General features: G+C 36.4%; 1 protein-coding gene across 1 annotated transcript in view; it reads left to right on the top strand.

The window, feature by feature from the left end:
- Positions 1 to 18,698, top strand: part of LOC139979391 (dynein axonemal intermediate chain 3-like) — a 31,926-nt gene that overhangs the window by 317 nt on the left and 12,911 nt on the right. Inside the window, exons 2-14 of the mRNA XM_071990143.1 lie at positions 390 to 608; positions 2,383 to 2,445; positions 3,671 to 3,855; positions 4,588 to 4,692; positions 5,044 to 5,214; positions 6,110 to 6,309; positions 7,262 to 7,378; positions 8,355 to 8,466; positions 9,172 to 9,395; positions 10,076 to 10,238; positions 11,074 to 11,097; positions 14,440 to 14,562; positions 14,783 to 14,856. Coding sequence (XP_071846244.1) covers positions 410 to 608; positions 2,383 to 2,445; positions 3,671 to 3,855; positions 4,588 to 4,692; positions 5,044 to 5,214; positions 6,110 to 6,309; positions 7,262 to 7,378; positions 8,355 to 8,466; positions 9,172 to 9,395; positions 10,076 to 10,238; positions 11,074 to 11,097; positions 14,440 to 14,562; positions 14,783 to 14,856 — 1,760 coding nt within the window. The 5' untranslated portion in view covers positions 390 to 409. The remainder of the gene's footprint in view (positions 1 to 389; positions 609 to 2,382; positions 2,446 to 3,670; positions 3,856 to 4,587; positions 4,693 to 5,043; positions 5,215 to 6,109; positions 6,310 to 7,261; positions 7,379 to 8,354; positions 8,467 to 9,171; positions 9,396 to 10,075; positions 10,239 to 11,073; positions 11,098 to 14,439; positions 14,563 to 14,782; positions 14,857 to 18,698) is intronic.

An 18,698-nucleotide genomic window follows, 5' to 3' on the forward strand; every position in this document is an offset into this window, starting at 1 on the left:
CCTTTGCTAGCTTATTAGACTTAGTAAGTTACTGTAGTAATTACATTCATTGCTCATATATGAAGGCATCTTGATCATTGAATGACTTTATGGGTTGTATTTCACATAGGAAACGTCTTTTTTATGCTTGTTGCTATGATTTTAGGTCTGTGAGTGTGAGGACCAGTTTGACTGAGTTCATGTGCTGTGACGTTTTGCAGGGCGGATCATGTAAGAAGCATCTTTTTGAATTTATATATAAGCAGACTCCCGGTTTACCTTACACGTTTCTTTGGGGGGCATTGGATTGGATATCTTGGGCAAAAAACATGTTTCAGGATGAGGTGTTATAAACTTGAGCATTTGTATGTTTGGCTATTCTTGACTAATCTTGTGATTGAATCTTGTAGCCTTGAAGACACAGATAATAATGGCAGACAAACCGGTTGATGCTAAAGGACCAGAAAAAGATTCAGATAATAAAGAAGATATTAAACCAAAGAGCAAAGAGAGCACTCGACCTGAAAGCAAAGCTTCCAGCAGCTCTAAGACAGATGAAGAAAAGAAAACTGCGCCAAGAGTGAAAAGTGCAAAATCCAAAAAGGATGGCAAAAAAACTGGTGGTAAAGGTAAGAATGTTATATATAACCAGCATTTGCTGGTTTTCTCACATATGTGAGAGTGGTTTGTTTCTTAGCACCAGCTGGCAGTTACTTGATTCATCCTTCATTGCTAAATAATTGTCTTTAGTTTTTCTTTGTTTTAGTACTTTTCAACCTTAGTCTCCCTTTGCATGGTTTTGTAAAGAAGACATTGAACCAAAATACCAATTGTGCATATATGTGTTCTTGGAAAAGAAATTATGAAACAGAAAATGTGGTCCACAATGATGGTGAAATGTTTTCGAAAAATGGAGGAGACAAGAGCATTTTCAGTCTCTTTGACTGGAAACTGTGAGAGGAAATATTAGTTTAGCGTTAGGGGCAAATATAGTTAGATCCATTTTGTGATTTGAAGGAATATTATCTGGGTCAAGTACAATGACAACAAGAGGGCAATCCATGGAGTTGCATATCTCATCTCCTTCATGACTTTACTCTTGGCATCTAACTTGATGAAAAAGTATGCCATTTGTTCACACAGTTAGTTTGAATTTGAAGAGAATTACGGTGTAGCAGGAGTTCATGACACACCCTTTTTTGCACAGTTCAGGCCAAATTGACCTCAGTTGACAGTTGACCTCCACCCATGACAACACATAAGTACTATTTTAAAACTGTTGCATCATTTTCAACATATCTTGTGGTTAATGCCTTTTCCTATGTGTTGACAAGCAGAAAATGGCTAAAAACCAAATTTTAGGTTTATTGACCTCTGACCTTAGATCTATATGACGTCATCAATCATATCAGGCACAAGTTTACATGATCAGACAACTATCCACCAAGTTTGTACTTGATCGGACTTACGGTCTTGGAAGAGATCGTGACACACTATTTTGCAAAATTAAGGCCAATTAGACCACAGCTCTAAATTAACACATAAATTGGTCCTATTTTGAAATTGTCTCATCATTTTCTAAACATATGTTGTGGTTTAATTACTTTTTCGTACAAGTAAAAAAATGGTTGAAAACCAATATTTAAGGCTTTTGACCTTTGGCCTAGATGACGTCATCAATCACACAGGCACAAGTTTAAATGGTCAGGCACCTACTGTACCCACCAAGTTTGAATTTGATCAGACTTACGGTTTAGGAGATTGCAACACAGTATTTTGCACAATTTCCCAATTTGACCTTTGGCCTCAATTGAACTTTCAACCGACCCTGAACAAGTAAATCTGTCCTACTTTAAAGTTCCTCTAATCATTCTCTACATATCTTATGGTTTAATGCCTTTCCCAGCTTTTTGACAAGCAGAAAATGGCTAAAACCAATTTTAGGTTTCTTGACCTTTGACCTATGACGTCATTAATCATGCAGGCATGATTTTACATGGTCAGGCACCTACCCACCAACTTTGAACTTGATCAGACTTTCGGTCTAGGAGGGAATGGGAAGATAATGGTAAAAAGCTCTCTGTTATAATACTATGGTTCCTCAGTGTGTACAAATTTGCTATGCATCTTTGCACTTTTATAGCAATTTGGCCATTATGATGTGCATAATATGCTAATTTTGTTACGTAACCTGTACGACAGTGGACTTACATTCTAAATACTCATTTATTTTTCCTATATTGATCTCTGTATATATAGTGGTTCTGGGTATGCCATAAGTAAAGTACAGATACAGTGACCTATATTGAAACATGAAGTTGTTTTGCTACAAAGTGTGTACAATCCTTGACAAAGAAAGTTACTTTGTTTGGAAATATTGACAATTTTGTCATCTACCAACAGGTAACACCAAGTCAAAACCAGCAGAACCAAAGGAAGAGTCAACTGAAAAAGATGGCGGTAAAGGTTTTCAATTTTGCACTTTAGACAAAAACAAGAGCTACTTTTATCAACTAGACAATTTTACTGTAAAATTTTAGTGGTCAAGAAAGTTGGAGGTTTTTAAGAGAGTTAACTTTGAGTGCTTGCTACTCATTAGTATAATCTGTTTGTTATAGAAGTGACATATAATAGATGGTTAACCTCCAACAATTCGTAATATTACATACAAAATTCTTAGGTGCTTTGCTTCCTGTGATTTCCATTGTATCATATTTTGTATGAAAATCTTACTCTGCAGCCATTTTTGCTCCAAATGAACAACCTGCATGGATTAGTATAAAACTTGGGGCTTTAAGGAACCTTTAGCTTCTAAATCTTATCTCTCTTTATAGTGCATGGAAATTCTTACATCTAGGGCTTCAGTATGATCATTTGTAATCTTATTTTGAGTGGGACTCGTTATTATTGGTCGACCACATGCCAAAAACCTACTTCAATACAATTACATCTCATATTTGGTTGTTATAGTTATCCTACTGACGTACAGTACTTCCCAAGTGCCAAGGGAGTACATGCCCTTTAAAAAGGCCACATCTCACAAGCAGTGACAATGATGACAGAGCTGTGTCATCATAACCTGTGATTTTATAACCAATCAATCCATCCAATATTTAGTATTATTCAGTGAATTATATGAACTACATTTAAATAACAAAATCCAGGTAAACATCGCCCAGGTATCCCTTAACAGCAGTAAAAACCTGGGATATTTTGGCATGTTGTGACTGGAAATTGTCTCGAGATACATAAAATTCATAAAAAAGTGTGGAAAAGAGTGGATAATCATGTACGCTGTCCAATAATAGTGTTGTTTGCTATCACAATGGGCGGTACAGTGTCCTTTATAATAGAACTGTGCATTGCTCTGTTTTATACCCTTTTCTGCCTCTGTTGTATAATTTATTGAAACTGTGAGCAAACTCGTAACATACAGAGATTAAAATGTGAAACATTTGTGCATTTATATTATATAACAATGAATGGTATGATATGTAGTATTTTGGTCCATATGTATATATTCGGGCATCTAACATAGAAGTTTTGGATAATCCTATGACTAAGTTTACTTACCATTAAATTTTCCTTGCATAAATTGCCCTTTGAATTGTCCATAATGCCATAAAAATCAGTATTGATAATTATTTTATTTTTATTTTATTACTATTTTCTTCCTCCTGTTAATTTTCAGGTGGGCAGGATTCCATGATCCCACTTTTCATATCATCGAAAAGTCAAGAAATTTTCCAGTGTGTGGCAGATGAGCATGTCACAGAGGATAATCCCCACAAGCTTATCCCCAAAGATGCCATCATTCAAGACATGAGAGAAAGAGCAGCTGTTTCAGACTTCCATCCAGTGAAGCAGCTGATACTGGTAGGTTTTGCAGTTATGTTAGCCTATATTGGTTCCCAGAAAGATGTTTGATCTATGTCCTAGTCATCTGCCTCTTGATTTGACTTATACATTTCTGACAAGCTGAATAGGAATATCATATTACCTTGTGATTAATGTAAACTAAGAATTTCCAAAATATTTGTGAAAAAGATGTTTCCAATATAAAGCTTTATTAACTCGCAATTTATTTGGCATATATTTATTTCTTTGCATTCCAATCACTAACTGTGAAGAACTTTGCCCACTGCCAAACTTCTTGCCATATATTTGTATCTGTTGTAGCAGGCAATACAGTCTGGTTCACTTTGTTTGCTCACTTACCTGTCTCCTCATAGCAACTGCACACTTGTTCTACCCTTAGTGATTGACCAGTCATCTCCCCTCAACACATCCTCCTCCTCCTTAATCTACCACCCAAAATGTCTATTAGTGTTCTCATATGTGCTTTCAGAGTGACAGGTAAGAGTGGGAGGTCAAATGTCAGCAGGTTACCGTGGTCACTCTCAATAGCTAAATGCGAGAGTGCAACAGCTATGAGTAACCCTTGAAGTCCGCTATAATTTTCTTGACATAAATAACATTTAGTTTAATTACATGAAGTCAATTTCTTGGATATATATGTGGGTTTTTTTTGTATATTTTGCTATCGGGTAGACAACAAATATACAGCCTTTGAATCATATCTTTAACATTTCGACTGGTATTTTACAGGACTATCCTGCCGATGAGATACTGTTGATCTACGATGCCGACTTCAAATACGGACAAAATTTTGTCCTGGTCAGTTCTGATGAGGAGAAACAGAGGATTTTGAACGTAAGTGACGAAGAATTACCTAAACAGAAACTGGCTAAAACTTATTCAAACAAATTTTTGAACACTTGATAACTGTAGAGGCAGGCATCACTCTGAGCTGGCCAAATTTCATCCTGAAACAGGTTTTCATCTCGAAGTGTGGCAATGCCGACACAAAAACATATATAACGTGTTATTTTTGCATTTGTGCCGGTGTTCTTCATCAATAAAATTTTCTCCGAGCTGATAGCTCTGTTTTGGCAAGGAGAATTTTATCACAGGAATTTTTCTGGACACTGCTATTTAAATTTACCAGTTTAACTCTAAAATTTTATGTTTTCTTTCTGTGTTTTTTCTTTGTTTTGGATGTAGCCTGTTGTTGAACAAGCAGAAGATGGCTCTCCGACAGGGGAAGAAGGTGAGGCAGTGGAGGAAATAGACCCAGTGGTGTATCAGTACGTACCACCAGAACCAAAGGAGTGGGTATCCCTTGGTAGTGAGAAAGAAATTGAAGAATCTTCTTGGAAGGAGACAGAGCAAAAGGTAGTATTATTATTACTCTTTAGATTTCTTTTGATCAAAGATCTGTGAAGCTGAGTTCAAGTTCTCAGCACAATTAATTTCTATTCTATATTTTTCCTTCTTGTTCTTGTTTTCATTGAATTTCTATCGGTAAATATAAAACCAAGTTTTAAAAAGGAGTGAAATCACACACACATACAACAATATCAAACTCTGTATATATTTAGAATCACAGTCTAGTTAATTTACAAAGTTTCAGACAGAATAGAAATGATTTGTGTAAAACACAGTCCCCCATTTTGAAATGCTACTGCGTAGCCTTTGGTAAAAACTAGTACTCATACCTTAAAAGTTTTACTAAATTGTTTTGTTAAAATTTGGCAGTATGTGCTCTTCTCTGATTTTGAAATTTTGTTGCTAAATGGGCTTTAATACAGTTTCTGAGGTCAATTGCTAACCAAGATTATGGCTTACAGGGATAAGCACGAAATTGGGTATGAATGTCGTGCACTGGAATTGAAATCCAAAGGTTCAATCTCCCGTTAAATATGGGGATTGTTTGAAATTATCAATTCTGCAAAGTTGCTCTAGAGATATGTTTATAAGGATTATATGGAGGAGGATTAATTTATACTTTTTACCTCAACTGACCTTCTACTTTCAGATCTTGAGAAATCTTGAAAATCTTGAGAGAAAAAAAGTCTTGAGAAATTAACTATTAATAGATATTTTACTATTTGTTATATATAACCACTTCATCATGATGTTAGAACAAACTCCCATTTTCTAATGAAATAATAAGTTTATTAATGCTCTCAAACAACCTTTGGAAGTACTAGTCCTCATACACAAACACAAATACCAGCAATACAATTTTTAGCAATCATCCTTCTCCTCTTAATCTCTTCGTTACAAGATTCGCATCACGATCAGGCGTGCAAGGCGTGAGTTTGGAGGCGCCCTCAGTTTCTCAGACAGAAACGCTGATGATGCCAAGGATGGCTACATCGAGTGTGTCCCTTTCGAAGACAAGAGCTTCAGTCTCAAGATAATGGAACTGGACAAAGACGTCCAGGCTGTCTCAACTTATACGGACCAAGGAAGTCAAACAGTGTGGTAAGGCAAACAGTGGTATATGTAGCTGCTATAAAAAGAAATTCATTTGGATATAACAACAAAAAAACTGGAAATTATCTCTTTGGTGACAACTTGAATTTTCCTGTCCATCCAGAGTTAAATTTCCTTGGTTTGTTGATAATAGCCCTTGGTCTTGAGTACTTTCAATGTAACATGGATTGATACTCAAAGGAATATAGAGTTTTAAGGTATTCAAAGTTGAAGATTATTTGGACTGTTGAAAGTTCAAAGAGAGACTGAAGTTTTGATCCTTACAGGGTTTTCTTCAAAGGCACACACTATACAAACACTAGGACAGATGGATTCATTTATACAAAGACTACCAACTACGGCGAATCAAATTTCAACATGTTTAATGTCTCACCAATGTAACATGGTATGAAGCTGAGAGCTGGACCGATCTTCTTGACTTCATCGTTAGTTCTGTTTGATACTGTGTATATTCTTTAAATCTTCGACATCATTAGTCTGTTGATAAGCATGTCAGGGAATTTGAAGGATATTAATTTCTTTTGTTCTTATACCAAAACCCTTGTATCCTTCAATTTTATTCTTCCTATTCTTTGTACTATTTTTTTTTCTTCTAGTATTGTTGCCTTGTTATTTCAGGAAACATACTTGCATTGTCTTGTTATTTCAGGAAACATACTTGCATTGACATCCTTGCATTGTCTGGTTATTCAGGAAACATACTTGCATTGTCTTGTTATTTCAGGAAACATCCTTGCATTGTTTTGTTATTTCAGGAAACATACTTGCATTGTCTTGTTATTTCAGGAAACATCCTTGCATTGTTTTGTTATTTCAGGAAACATACTTTCATTGTCTTGTTATTCAGGAAACATCCTTGCATTGTCTTGTTATTTCAGGAAACATCCTTGCATTGTCTTGTAATTTCAGGAAACATACTTGCATTGTCTTGTTATTTCAGGAAACATCCGTGCAACAAGTACACACAGTATGCCCCAAGAGAGCTCACTGAAGAAGAACAGAAGAATCTTCTCTCATCGGAGACATTATACAATTTCTTGGATCGGGTGACACCAAGGTACGGTCTCTTGTGTGGTCATTCTTTTTCTCATTTTTTTTATGACATTCTTTAAACTTAGAGAATAGATGCTTCATGTTTCTGTTATTGTCTAATGCAATGTCCTGTTCACAAACATAAAAATTAGCTAATTTGTAGGTACCATGAAGAATGAACAGGGGTTATTTGCAGTGATTATTTCTCTATAGGAGAATTTTACGAGGTAAAATCTGTAATTTCTGATTATTATTTTATCAGTTTATATAGTCTTAAATTGTTAACTTGATCCTACACAATAGAAGCTTGCCTCTTTTATTACCCATCATAACTTGAACTATTTCTTAATATTTCTGCTACTGGTGTATCTTCTTCTGTCGCAAAGTAATTGGAAATATGAATCCCCCCCAAAATGATCAACTGTTTAGCATTCATCTTAGTGCAGAACCAAGGGTAACCATGTAGGTGCCATGAAGGATGACCAGGGTTATTGATAATTAGTGCACTCTATAGGAGTATATATATTAAAGGTACATCTGTCAGTTTGAGAATCAGTTTGGACAGTCTGATTTCAGTATGTTGTTAAAGTCATTCATGTTATTGCATTATAGAATAAAACTTGCAGGTTTTAGTACTTATCTAAATTTAAAAATATCTCTATACCTTTATACTAACTTCTTCTGTGTCAAAGGAATTATACATATGAATCCCACTCCTTCTGCTCCTCTCCCCCCCCCCCCCCCGCCCACAAACAAATATCATGTGCGCTGCATTTATTTCAATTTTTTCCTGTATGTTTAAAACCGTGACTTAATCGTTTGTCATGTTGTCATTATTGCTCCAAATTTTGATTCTGAACTTGATTCATTTTTTGTCTGTATTCTTCTTGATATTAAAATACCGTACCATAACTATATAGTTTATGTAACTTGGTTAGTCAAGTTTCAAATAACGAGGTAAAAGTAAAAAATTTCTTAATTTTTTTTTTTTTTGGCTACAGATTTGAATTAGCTTTACAGCAAAATGATATCATGGATGTGTTCAGAGACGACTGGAAGGAGCTCGGCAATGAAGACGATACATTTGGCAGCAAGTCAGACAACCACTTAAAAGTAAAGCTTTTGTTTAACTGAAATTTATCTGTACATTTATATTTCCAGTTGATAGTTTTCTACATAAAATGCACAGATCAGGTAAATTAACCTAATATGTGGCTTACGATGTATGTTTGTCATTCAACTCCCTCCCATGGCCCTCTCCCTTTCCCCATCCTCATCAAATTTCAAAATTAACCACAGCCCTCCCTTCCCACCTTCAAGAAACTTTGTCATGGTTTATCTCCCCAACCACTATACCCCAACCACCCTACAGCCACCACCCCTCACCTTCCCTTTACTTTCCACAAGTATAGCTATTGGCTCTATACAAGGATCTAGTCGTAATGTAAATGTAAGGACATATCCCTCCTTGTTCACCCCCCCCCCTCCCCATGACAAAAGGAGGGAATGTAGCCATTTTTTTATGTTTTAGGGACATTGTTCTACAAACCATTTCCTGTCATAACTATTTTCTCTATACAACAGAGATCCAGGTTTGATGTAAATATTGTGACATATCTCCCCAACTCCCATACAAATAAAGGATGGGAGTATAAACCATATATATATTTTGCTTTGATAAACAACAGTGTTCCAAACAGCATTTCCATACATGTAAATATCCTTTTGCCCCTGTAAAAACAAAGATCCAGATGGGATCTAAAATACCCTGTGCTCTAAGTGACTTAACATTTATTTCTCTTTTGCCACTTAAAACAGGAGTACCAGTCCTTCACCGATCTCCAGTTCAGCCGTGATAAAGTTTTGACTTGTATCGCATGGCACCCCTCGATCAAGGGCATCATCGCCGTCTCATGCGCTGAGAAGATGACCTACGATGAGAGGGTGGATAACTCTTCCAGGATCATCATGACCCAATCTCTCATCCTCATCTGGAGTTTTTCAGATCCAATCCATCCTCAGGTAAGAGCTCTCACCAAGCCTCGAATCAGCCCAGGGTATTCCTTAGTCGTGTGGGATGATCGCAAATAATAAAATCTGTAACCTTGAAGCAGCTGGTAAATTTGTGTCTACCAGCATGCTAGGACTTAGACGCGAAATACCTTGTGCTCACTGCTTATTGACATTATAGTCAGCATATTGCAAATTTAACATCTCACCCCCACCTAAGCCTACATCCACTTCATATCTTTATAGTCTAAATTGTATGTAAAACCATGGCTTTTTAATATCATATTTTTCTTAAACTAAAATATATATCTTGTGATGTTTTTGCCAGTTTGCTGGCTTCCTTCCCATCAGATTCACTCACATTATACGTGCAATGTGTTCTAAGAAATCTATAAAGTTTTTCTTCATTTCCAAAAGGGTGCACTTAGCTGGTAATTGCTATACCAGTAACACCCCTGACTCTTATTTTGCAAACTAAGCCACAACTATTCTCAAGCTTATGTATTGTGCAGAAAGTTACACTGCAAATGCAAACCAAGATAATTTAAGATCCAACCTAATATCTGTCTCATTACTTGCCTTAACGTTATCAAATTTTGTCTTCTTTCCATCAAAAGAGAATTTTTAGTATGAAGATATAAAGAAAATCTTTGCAATTTTTAGTTGTATTTTTTTTGTTGTAATGAAGTTGCTTTTTTTGCTCTTTTATTATTGAAGATTCTTTCTGTTTCAAGTTCAACCCGACAGACCCGAACATTATAGCTGGTGGATGCATCAATGGACAGATCGTTCTCTGGGACATCAGCAAATACGTGGACAGATTAAAAAACACCCAGAGGGGGAAACAGAGCAAGAAGAATGCCATGCTGAATGTGGTAAGAGTTTTGGTGACCAGAAATTGAGCTTGAAAAATGGCATGGCAAAAGCAGTTATTTTTAATGGTACTGTAGCATAGCCAAGACCCAACAGACACAAACCAGACATAAAACAATTTTCAAAACTTTTTATAGCAATTTCCTTGTTTTTTGTTTTGTCTTTTTTTTTTTGTCTTTTACATCTATGGGATGATTTTCAGATCACAAAGTTTGACATTTTATCTGTGGAGTAGTCTTGAAAATGTTGAAGAAAATGATTACCAAAAAAAATATATGCAACATACTTTTAACTGCTGCTAGATTTTGCCACATTAAAATAGCTCTAATTATTTTTGTAAACTATTTAATAAATGTAGAATCTTATGTCTAGTGTGTTGTATAATATGTTAGATAGTTTATCATGTGTCTAAGTAGCTTTCCTTAAAGATGTATTTTTGAGGGAAGTAAAGTTGAAAGCATTTACCTATTACCTTTAACATCAGATATACTCTGTTGGCCGAACAAACACCAACCCGACCTTATACCCGTATATATGGTATTAATCTCTCAAATGCATACTCTCTATACATTCCCCCCTTCACCTCGCCCTCACCCAAGACCGTTCACCTCCACAATCGACACAATTCAATCAGTAATTGCGTATCCTCTTCTACCTTTTATTGTTCTGGTAAGTTTCGTATTTGCTAACGTCTCCTTGGCAGCATTTGTAAAGCAATGAAGAGAGAATATCATTCAAGCTCTCTTCATAATTGCATTAAATATTTGCTCAAGCTATACTTTTAAGTGTCATCGTAAATCGCCTGTAACTCTATATTTCACCTTTATGCATTTCAAGCGCTATGGTCGAGGCCGAGAGAAGGTAAAATTTGTACCGGAAAATTTGTCATATTCCTTTGTGTGAATCTTGAGGTGTCTTGTAGAATAGTGTGTAGAATTTCTTCTCGTTTTTTCCTTCAATTTTCTTAATATTATTGATATCAATTTTTGTGCCTCAAATAAGGAGATGGAGACAACTTTTTTGTCTGTTAAGAGCATCTCATTATTAAGTTACCATTGGCATGGTTCCCACACCGATTGGAAAAGTTTGGAAAAAGTAAGGGAAATAAAAAAAAACTAGGTCTTGAAAGTCCTTGAATTTTGAAGTTTAGTCTGGAAAAGTAAGGAAAATCTTTGTTTGAACACATTTTAGCTGATGTGATTTACACAAGTGAGGGTTTTACGAAGTTTAAGATATAAAATCAAGCTTTGTTGCAAAATGGCTACAGCATCTTCTTGGCTCTTTGAATGTTCCCTTCACCAAAACATTAACAAAAAGGGGAATAATGAACATTTTGCAGGAGATAAAACTGTTAGGGCTTAATATAGGTAGCTGGACATTAGATCCCCATTAACTGTACCCTTCAAAAAGAACAGTAAGACGTGTGTGGTCTTGAAAAGATGTTGCCATTAAAGAGCAGGAATGCATTGGTCATAGACTATTGAAGAAAAAAACCTAGGAAAATAGCTGACTAACATTTTCTGCTGCCTCTCCTACTGTCCTACATACTATAGCTCCATAAGTGCTATAAACCAGGGTGGAAGCTACATCAGTACATAGTCTTCATCATTTAACAGGAGGTTGAAGTTGATATTGAAATATTTCTTTTACCACATGGAAGCTAAATGTTAGAAAGTTAGCTGATTATTCCATAGACGATTTGACATTCTTGTAAGGTTGGTTGTTAAACAAGACGATTGCACAGTCAATGATAGGTTTGACTGATTGCTTAAATTACTATGAAGAATACTGTTTGATTGTTTGACAAGAAGTTACATCATCTCAGGTCATCTGACCAAACTACTACACGGCCCTGATTCTATGATAGGAGACCTGAATGACTCGTCTGGTTATTATAATATATTATTATTACATTCATTTCTATATCTAGTAATCAAGATAACGTCAAAGTATCGGGGGTGAGGGGGAACCCGCCGATAAATCAATGTTCAATAGATCTTGAACTGGCTTGCATTATGATGTGAGTAGAGAACAACATTCATGAAAAGCAGGATTGAGTAATTTCGTTTCACTACTTAACATAGATTGGGTGAAAGTAAAACATGGATGATGTCGTCTTTTGAGCAGCATGTCGTGAATAAACATGTGCTATTTTCCGTCAAGCAATCGACCATGTATTTAACAGCTTGAGGAACGAAACGAGACATATACGCCAGTTATTCTCATGTACTGTAGTCACTATTATTCTGTTCTTCAAGTAGTGTTCCTTTTTATATTATTTTCCCTTAAATTTTGATGGTCTATTCAATAATTTTTTTTTTAATTTTGTCTAATAACAATTCTTTCTGTTCCGTTTTGCTATCATTTCACTGCATTAACTGTGACCTTTCAACTATTAGGGATTGGTGTTTCTGCAGTGACTAAAGCCAATTCCACTTTCTTCTCTCCTTCAAATATTTATGGTTTGCAGTGCTGTTAGTTTTATTCTCTCATGACATGTAGCTAACTTTTGTTTAATAGTTTATTATGAATTAATGTAATGTAAAAGGTAAATTTTTCTTGATAAATTGTCTGTAAACAATCAAGAGCATAACTATGATTACAGGTGTGTGAACATTTCATATAGAGCCCTGACCAATAAAACATACACTTACAACATACATTAACTATAGGCTACATCAGGAATCAAGCAATACCCACCAAGTTAATCCAACTACCCATCCTGACCGATTCTGGCAATATGATTTTACCAGGGGTGCTATATGACAGCCAGACTGTACCTTGTGTTCCATGCAACCTTGTGTTCATACAATTTGGATGGTGGCAGGGTATATAATTTCCAGTGAACTACAACTTTTTAATTGTCTACCTAAACAAAAGCAAAAGACACAATTAGCTGTGTCTCATTGTCCATTGGTTTATTTCCAAGCTACTGTACCTGCTCTAGTAAAAATTCACTTTGCTTTTCAAACTTTTTTTAAAATTTCATAAATTTTGCTTAACATATTTGTTAATGAAACTTTCAGCTGAGAGTTTCATTGATTTTTTTTTTTTTAGGGGGGGGGGGGGGGCGTGGCTGTTATATTTTAACGGGCCAAGTCCTCATCAATGTGAATATTCCGACAGTTGCCTCAACACTTTTCTCGCTGTCCACCCGAGTCCAGACCCAAACACTACACAAGAGGAGAATTGACCGTTTAAAATTATATTTACTAGACAGTAGAAAGAACAAGCAAATGGCTATGTGCAGGATGGGAACTAAGAAATAACCAACTAACAAACTCCTATATCAAATAACACTACCCTGGCCACAGATAAATCCCCTAAGAAAGAACCTGGCCACAGATAAGAATACAACCTAACCCTTCAATGTCTAAAACAGAACTGACCACTTTACTGCTTCACAAAATATACTAATAATGATACAAAACTACTGCTATACATGGTGACAACATGCATAGCTGAATATGCAGCCACTCCTTACTGTACTTACAATAGAAATCATCTCATTGGATGCACATCCCTAGACCCAACTGCTTTGCATAACAAGAGAGTGAAGAAAGAGTGAAGGAACTTTCCACTCTTAGACATTCCTTTCCCTGAAGACTAATCCCTTGTGCTTTACACATACTGCAGATTTTCAGTACTATGTATATGCAGTAATATGTTGGCAACAAAATGTCTTCTCCTAATGTTGAGACCATATAATGTTTATAGCCTATAGATGTATAAAAGTCACTGTATGGAAATTTTCAGTGGTAATTTATAATTCTTTTCCAAGGACCTTTACTAAGAGTTAGCTGACAGTTAGTTAGTAAAAGTAGAATTAAAGTTAGGTTTTGACTAATTTTGCAATTTATCCTTATGAGTGTGTTGGTTTTAAGGCTATTGTCTCCTAGCCGATCTAATCATCACTGATGCAGTTTGCGAAAGCATGTTGTTTATTCTATATTCAACACAGGTAATATTTATTCAATCTATTCCCCACCTTGCCCTCATACAGGTAATAATTTAGTATTGCATTTATATTTGCATTTATTTAGCAAATTTGACCATTTTGCATAGTATTTTTGGGATGTGATACTAGATAAATTATTCCCTGCCCTGCACTTCTATCCTGCTGACTCTTTCATTAACATCCTGCGTGAAATTTTAAGGCAATATGTCGTAATTTAATGTGTTAACTTTGTTTTTGACTTTCAGCCTGGCTTTGAAGATGACAGTTCGGACAAGACACCTGTGGTACGATACTGTGCCTCTGCAGCGATCGAGTCCGGACATAGGAATGCGGTAGCTGATATCCAGTGGTTACCGGACCATATGGAGGTATGGATAAAGTGATATGACTAGGAGATGTGTTGATTTGGGAGAGATGGGTGTCAACATTTTATGTATGAGACTGGGGATGGGGGTGGGGAGTTGGGGATAGGGTGGGGGATGCAGCTGCACTTACTGCTCTATAACACCATTGATAAGTTACTTTCATATTCTGTCGAATATTCTAAATAGGATTATGGAATATTTTTCATCTCTCGTCGCATTTCAGGTTAATCGGTTTGGTCTGATGGTCGAGAATCGTAATCTACAAAGCTGTCAGCTGCTCACTGCTTCAGTAGATGGGTAGGTATAGTTTCTGGTCATACCAACTTTAACAACGGTTAAAACTTGTTGTTATTTACACAGATCATTGCTAGATTAAATGTTGCCTTTATTCCCAGGCTTCTAATACCACTGACCAATCAGTCAACAATTAGTTCCTGTCCAATTTGCAGCTTCCCGCTCGGTTCTTGACATTTTTTATTCCTTGCCGAAGGTTCAAGGAATCTATGCGATGGTGATTGTGTGTGTGTGTGCGTGTGTGTGTGTATGTGGCGCCCTTGGCTCGTAAACTTGATTACTCAACAATGGCAAGTTGGATTGAAGTCATACTTATTGTGATTCCTTGCCAATTGAGATTATAATCCCAAACTTTCGTCATTGTTGATTAAATTGATCAGCAAGGTGAAAGAACCTTGCTGATCTGAAGGTGAAAGAACCTTGCTGATCAATTTAATCAACAATGACAAAAGCTTGGGATTATAATCTCAATTGGCAAGGAATCAAAATAAGCCCACAGGCTTTCTGGTTGAAAACACAAAAGAAAAAAAAAACAAAGACAGTTTGATGTATTGTCTGTATAACACATGTATCACGATTAATCTTTAAAAGGAACAAAATTTGGATTTGCAGCAGCTATGCCTAGAACAATACACAGAAACGACTTTAAGGGCCAAATGTCCGCTTTGAGGTAATGCTGGAATGGCCACATTTTTCGTTGCGGAAAATTTTAATGCGATTGTGGTTACAAAATAACATTCTCACAATTAAGTAAAAGTCCCATCAAATAATCATTTCTTTTTTTCCTTACCAAAATGTTCAAAAGTATACAAAACTGAATTTCATACTGAATTACTAAGTTAATACTGCTGCTCTTACTAAGAATACTTAGCAAGCCAATATGCAAAGATTTTTAACAACTGGTTTCCGGACAGGAAGTTCAAGGGTGCTATTCTGCGGGTGGAATAAAGTCCTGTCAATGAACTTATTTGGCATGAAGGGAAAAAAAGATTAATGTTCAAGTATCCATTAACCAGTAAAGCATCCAAACAATATGAAGCAAATGTTCTCTAGACAAGCATAGATACAGTATAAAGCAAATGTTATCCTTCTCAAGCAATTCTTTGCCCTCACTATGTTCTAAGGAATTGTTAGGAGTGCTCAGGGATGCGCTCACGCCTGGGAAGCTGCGCCCGGCAGTCCTGAATGCCGCCCATTAAAAACAGTATTTTAAACATTTCCATGGTCCAACCCCTTTTCTTTACGATTACTTTAATTAAATTTTATCATTACCAACATATGGGTGAACACTTGGCACAGAAGTTTGCTCTGGTGACAGAAACAGATAGCACCATTTGCCATCTGACTATACCTCATTTGCAAAAAATTTCCAAAAAGGGGGGACATCCCCACCCCTTAGAACCCCCAGGATGTGGATCACGCTACCATACAAATCTGCCGGGCACTCAACTATTTCTGAGCACATCCTGACTACTAAACTCATCTCTTTGTATTGCAATGCTTGGTTTTAAGTGGATGTATTGACTTTTTTCCTTTGTTTTAATTTATATATCTATATACATATATGTGTATATCTATATATATATCTATTTGTCTATAAGATATATCTATATTAATATATATATTTAAAATATATAAACTTTTATGGTTGTGTTTTGCATAAGCTGCTAAACAAGGTGAGAAAAATCAGCTGTTTGTTTTGTTTTCTTGTTGTTGTTTTTTTTGGAAAATTTCTTTTACTGAAAGAAGTAAAAGCAAAAGCAGAAGTTGGTTTTGAACCAGGGACCCTGTGATGCAAAACATTTTGCTCTACCTCTAGACCAATAGAGGAGACACTGAAAATGTGAGCTTTTCAAATATTTAAAGATCCACTTGTTTGGACTTAGACATTTTATAAAACATTTTCTCCACTGATCCTTGTCTGGGATAGGGAGACCACTTCGAACCTTGTCAGGGGGGAGGGGGTGCCGGCGAACTCACCTGTCCGCTGGGAACCTTGTCAGGGGGAGGGGGTACCGGCGAACTCCTTGGCCAGTGATCACTTACCCTTTCTCGCCTCACCCACCCTCTACCCTTTCTCGCCTCACTCTCTTACCCCTTCCCACCTCATCCTCACCTCACCCCCTTCTCACCTCTCCTTACCCTTCTCACCTCTCTCCTTTTACTCTCCCTTTCTCGCCTCGTCTTTCTCACCTCAACTTGGGATTGAACCCAGCAAATCAGGAAATCTGGAAAATTCAAATAGCTTGTTGGCAGAACAACCAACTACACCATTTTGGTTCCCAATGGAAAAACTTCATTTCTTACCTTTATACTTCAGCCTTTTCCATAGAACAGAAAATTAAAAGGCTCTGGCTGGAGTCGAACTCAGGACATGGAGATTGTCTGACTCTCTCAGTCACAGAGTACTACCAACTTGGCCACTGCAACTGTTGAGAAATAATGCTCATTTCTAATATATCAACTTCAGAGTTCAGTATGGAAGCAGGAAAAGAGCAGAAAATAAAAATGCTCTCACTTGGATTTGAACTCAGGACATAGAACTCTCTTAGTCACAGAGAACAACCAACTTGGCCACTGCAAGTGTTGAGAAATAAAGCTCGTTTCTAATATTTCAACTTCAGAATTCAGTATGGAAGCAGGAAAAGAGCAGAAAATAAAAATGCTCTCTCATGTGGAGTTGAACTCAGGACATGAAACTCTCATTCACAGAGAACAACCAACTTGGCCACTGCAAGTGTTGAAATATAATGCTCGTTTCTAATATTTCAACTTCAGAATTCAGAATGGAAGCAGGAAAAGAGCAGAAAATAAAAATGCTCTCACATGGATTTGAACTCAGGACATGGAACTCTCTCATTCACAGAGAACAACCAACTTTGCCACTGCAACTGTTGAAAAATCATCTGCGTTTCTAATATTTCAACTTCAGAATTCAGTATGGAAGCAGGAAAAGAGCAGAAAATAAAAACGCTCTCACATGGATTTAAACTCAGGACATGGAACTCTCTCATTCACAGAGAACAACCAACTTGGCCACTGCGACTGTTGAGAAATAATGCTCGTTCTAATATTTCAACTTCAGAATTCAGTATGGAAGCAGGAAAGGGCAGAAAATAAAAATGCTCTCACATGGATTTGAACTCAGGACATGGAACTCTCTCAGTCACAGAGAACAACCAACTTGGCCATTGCAACTGTTGAGAAATCATTCGTGTTTCTAATATTTCAACTTCAGAATTCAGTATGGAAGCAGGAAAAGAGCAGAAAATAAAAACGCTCTCACATGGATTTAAACTCAGGACATGGAACTGTCTCATTCACAGAGAACAACCAACTTGGCCACTGCGACTGTTGAGAAATAATGCTCGTTCTAATATTTCAACTTCAGAATTCAGTATGGAAGCAGGAAAGGGCAGAAAATAAAAATGCTCTCACATGGATTTGAACTCAGGACATGGAACTCTCTCAGTCACAGAGAACAACCAACTTGGCCATTGCAACTGTTGAGAAATCATTCGTGTTTCTAATATTTCAACTTCAGAATTCAGAATGGAAGGAGGAAAAGAGCAGAAAATCAAATTGCTCTCATGTGGAGTTGAACTCAAGACATGGATCTTGTTAAAATGAGCAATTCTGAGACATTTTCCATGGCCTCCTCTCCTAGGGACTCCATTTTACATTTCCTGAATCATTGTAATAGACTTTTCTTATTCAGTAAAATAATTTCAATTTTTCTTTGAAATAGTCTACTCTAATATTGTTCTCTTTGTCACTGAATCTTCAAATAGTTTAGATTAAATCTGTATAAGCCAATTGACATTGGAAATTAAGCCCAAAAGCTC

Source organism: Apostichopus japonicus, chromosome 2 (genome assembly GCF_037975245.1).
Source record: "Apostichopus japonicus isolate 1M-3 chromosome 2, ASM3797524v1, whole genome shotgun sequence".
NCBI classification, from domain to species: Eukaryota; Metazoa; Echinodermata; class Holothuroidea; order Aspidochirotida; family Stichopodidae; genus Apostichopus; species Apostichopus japonicus.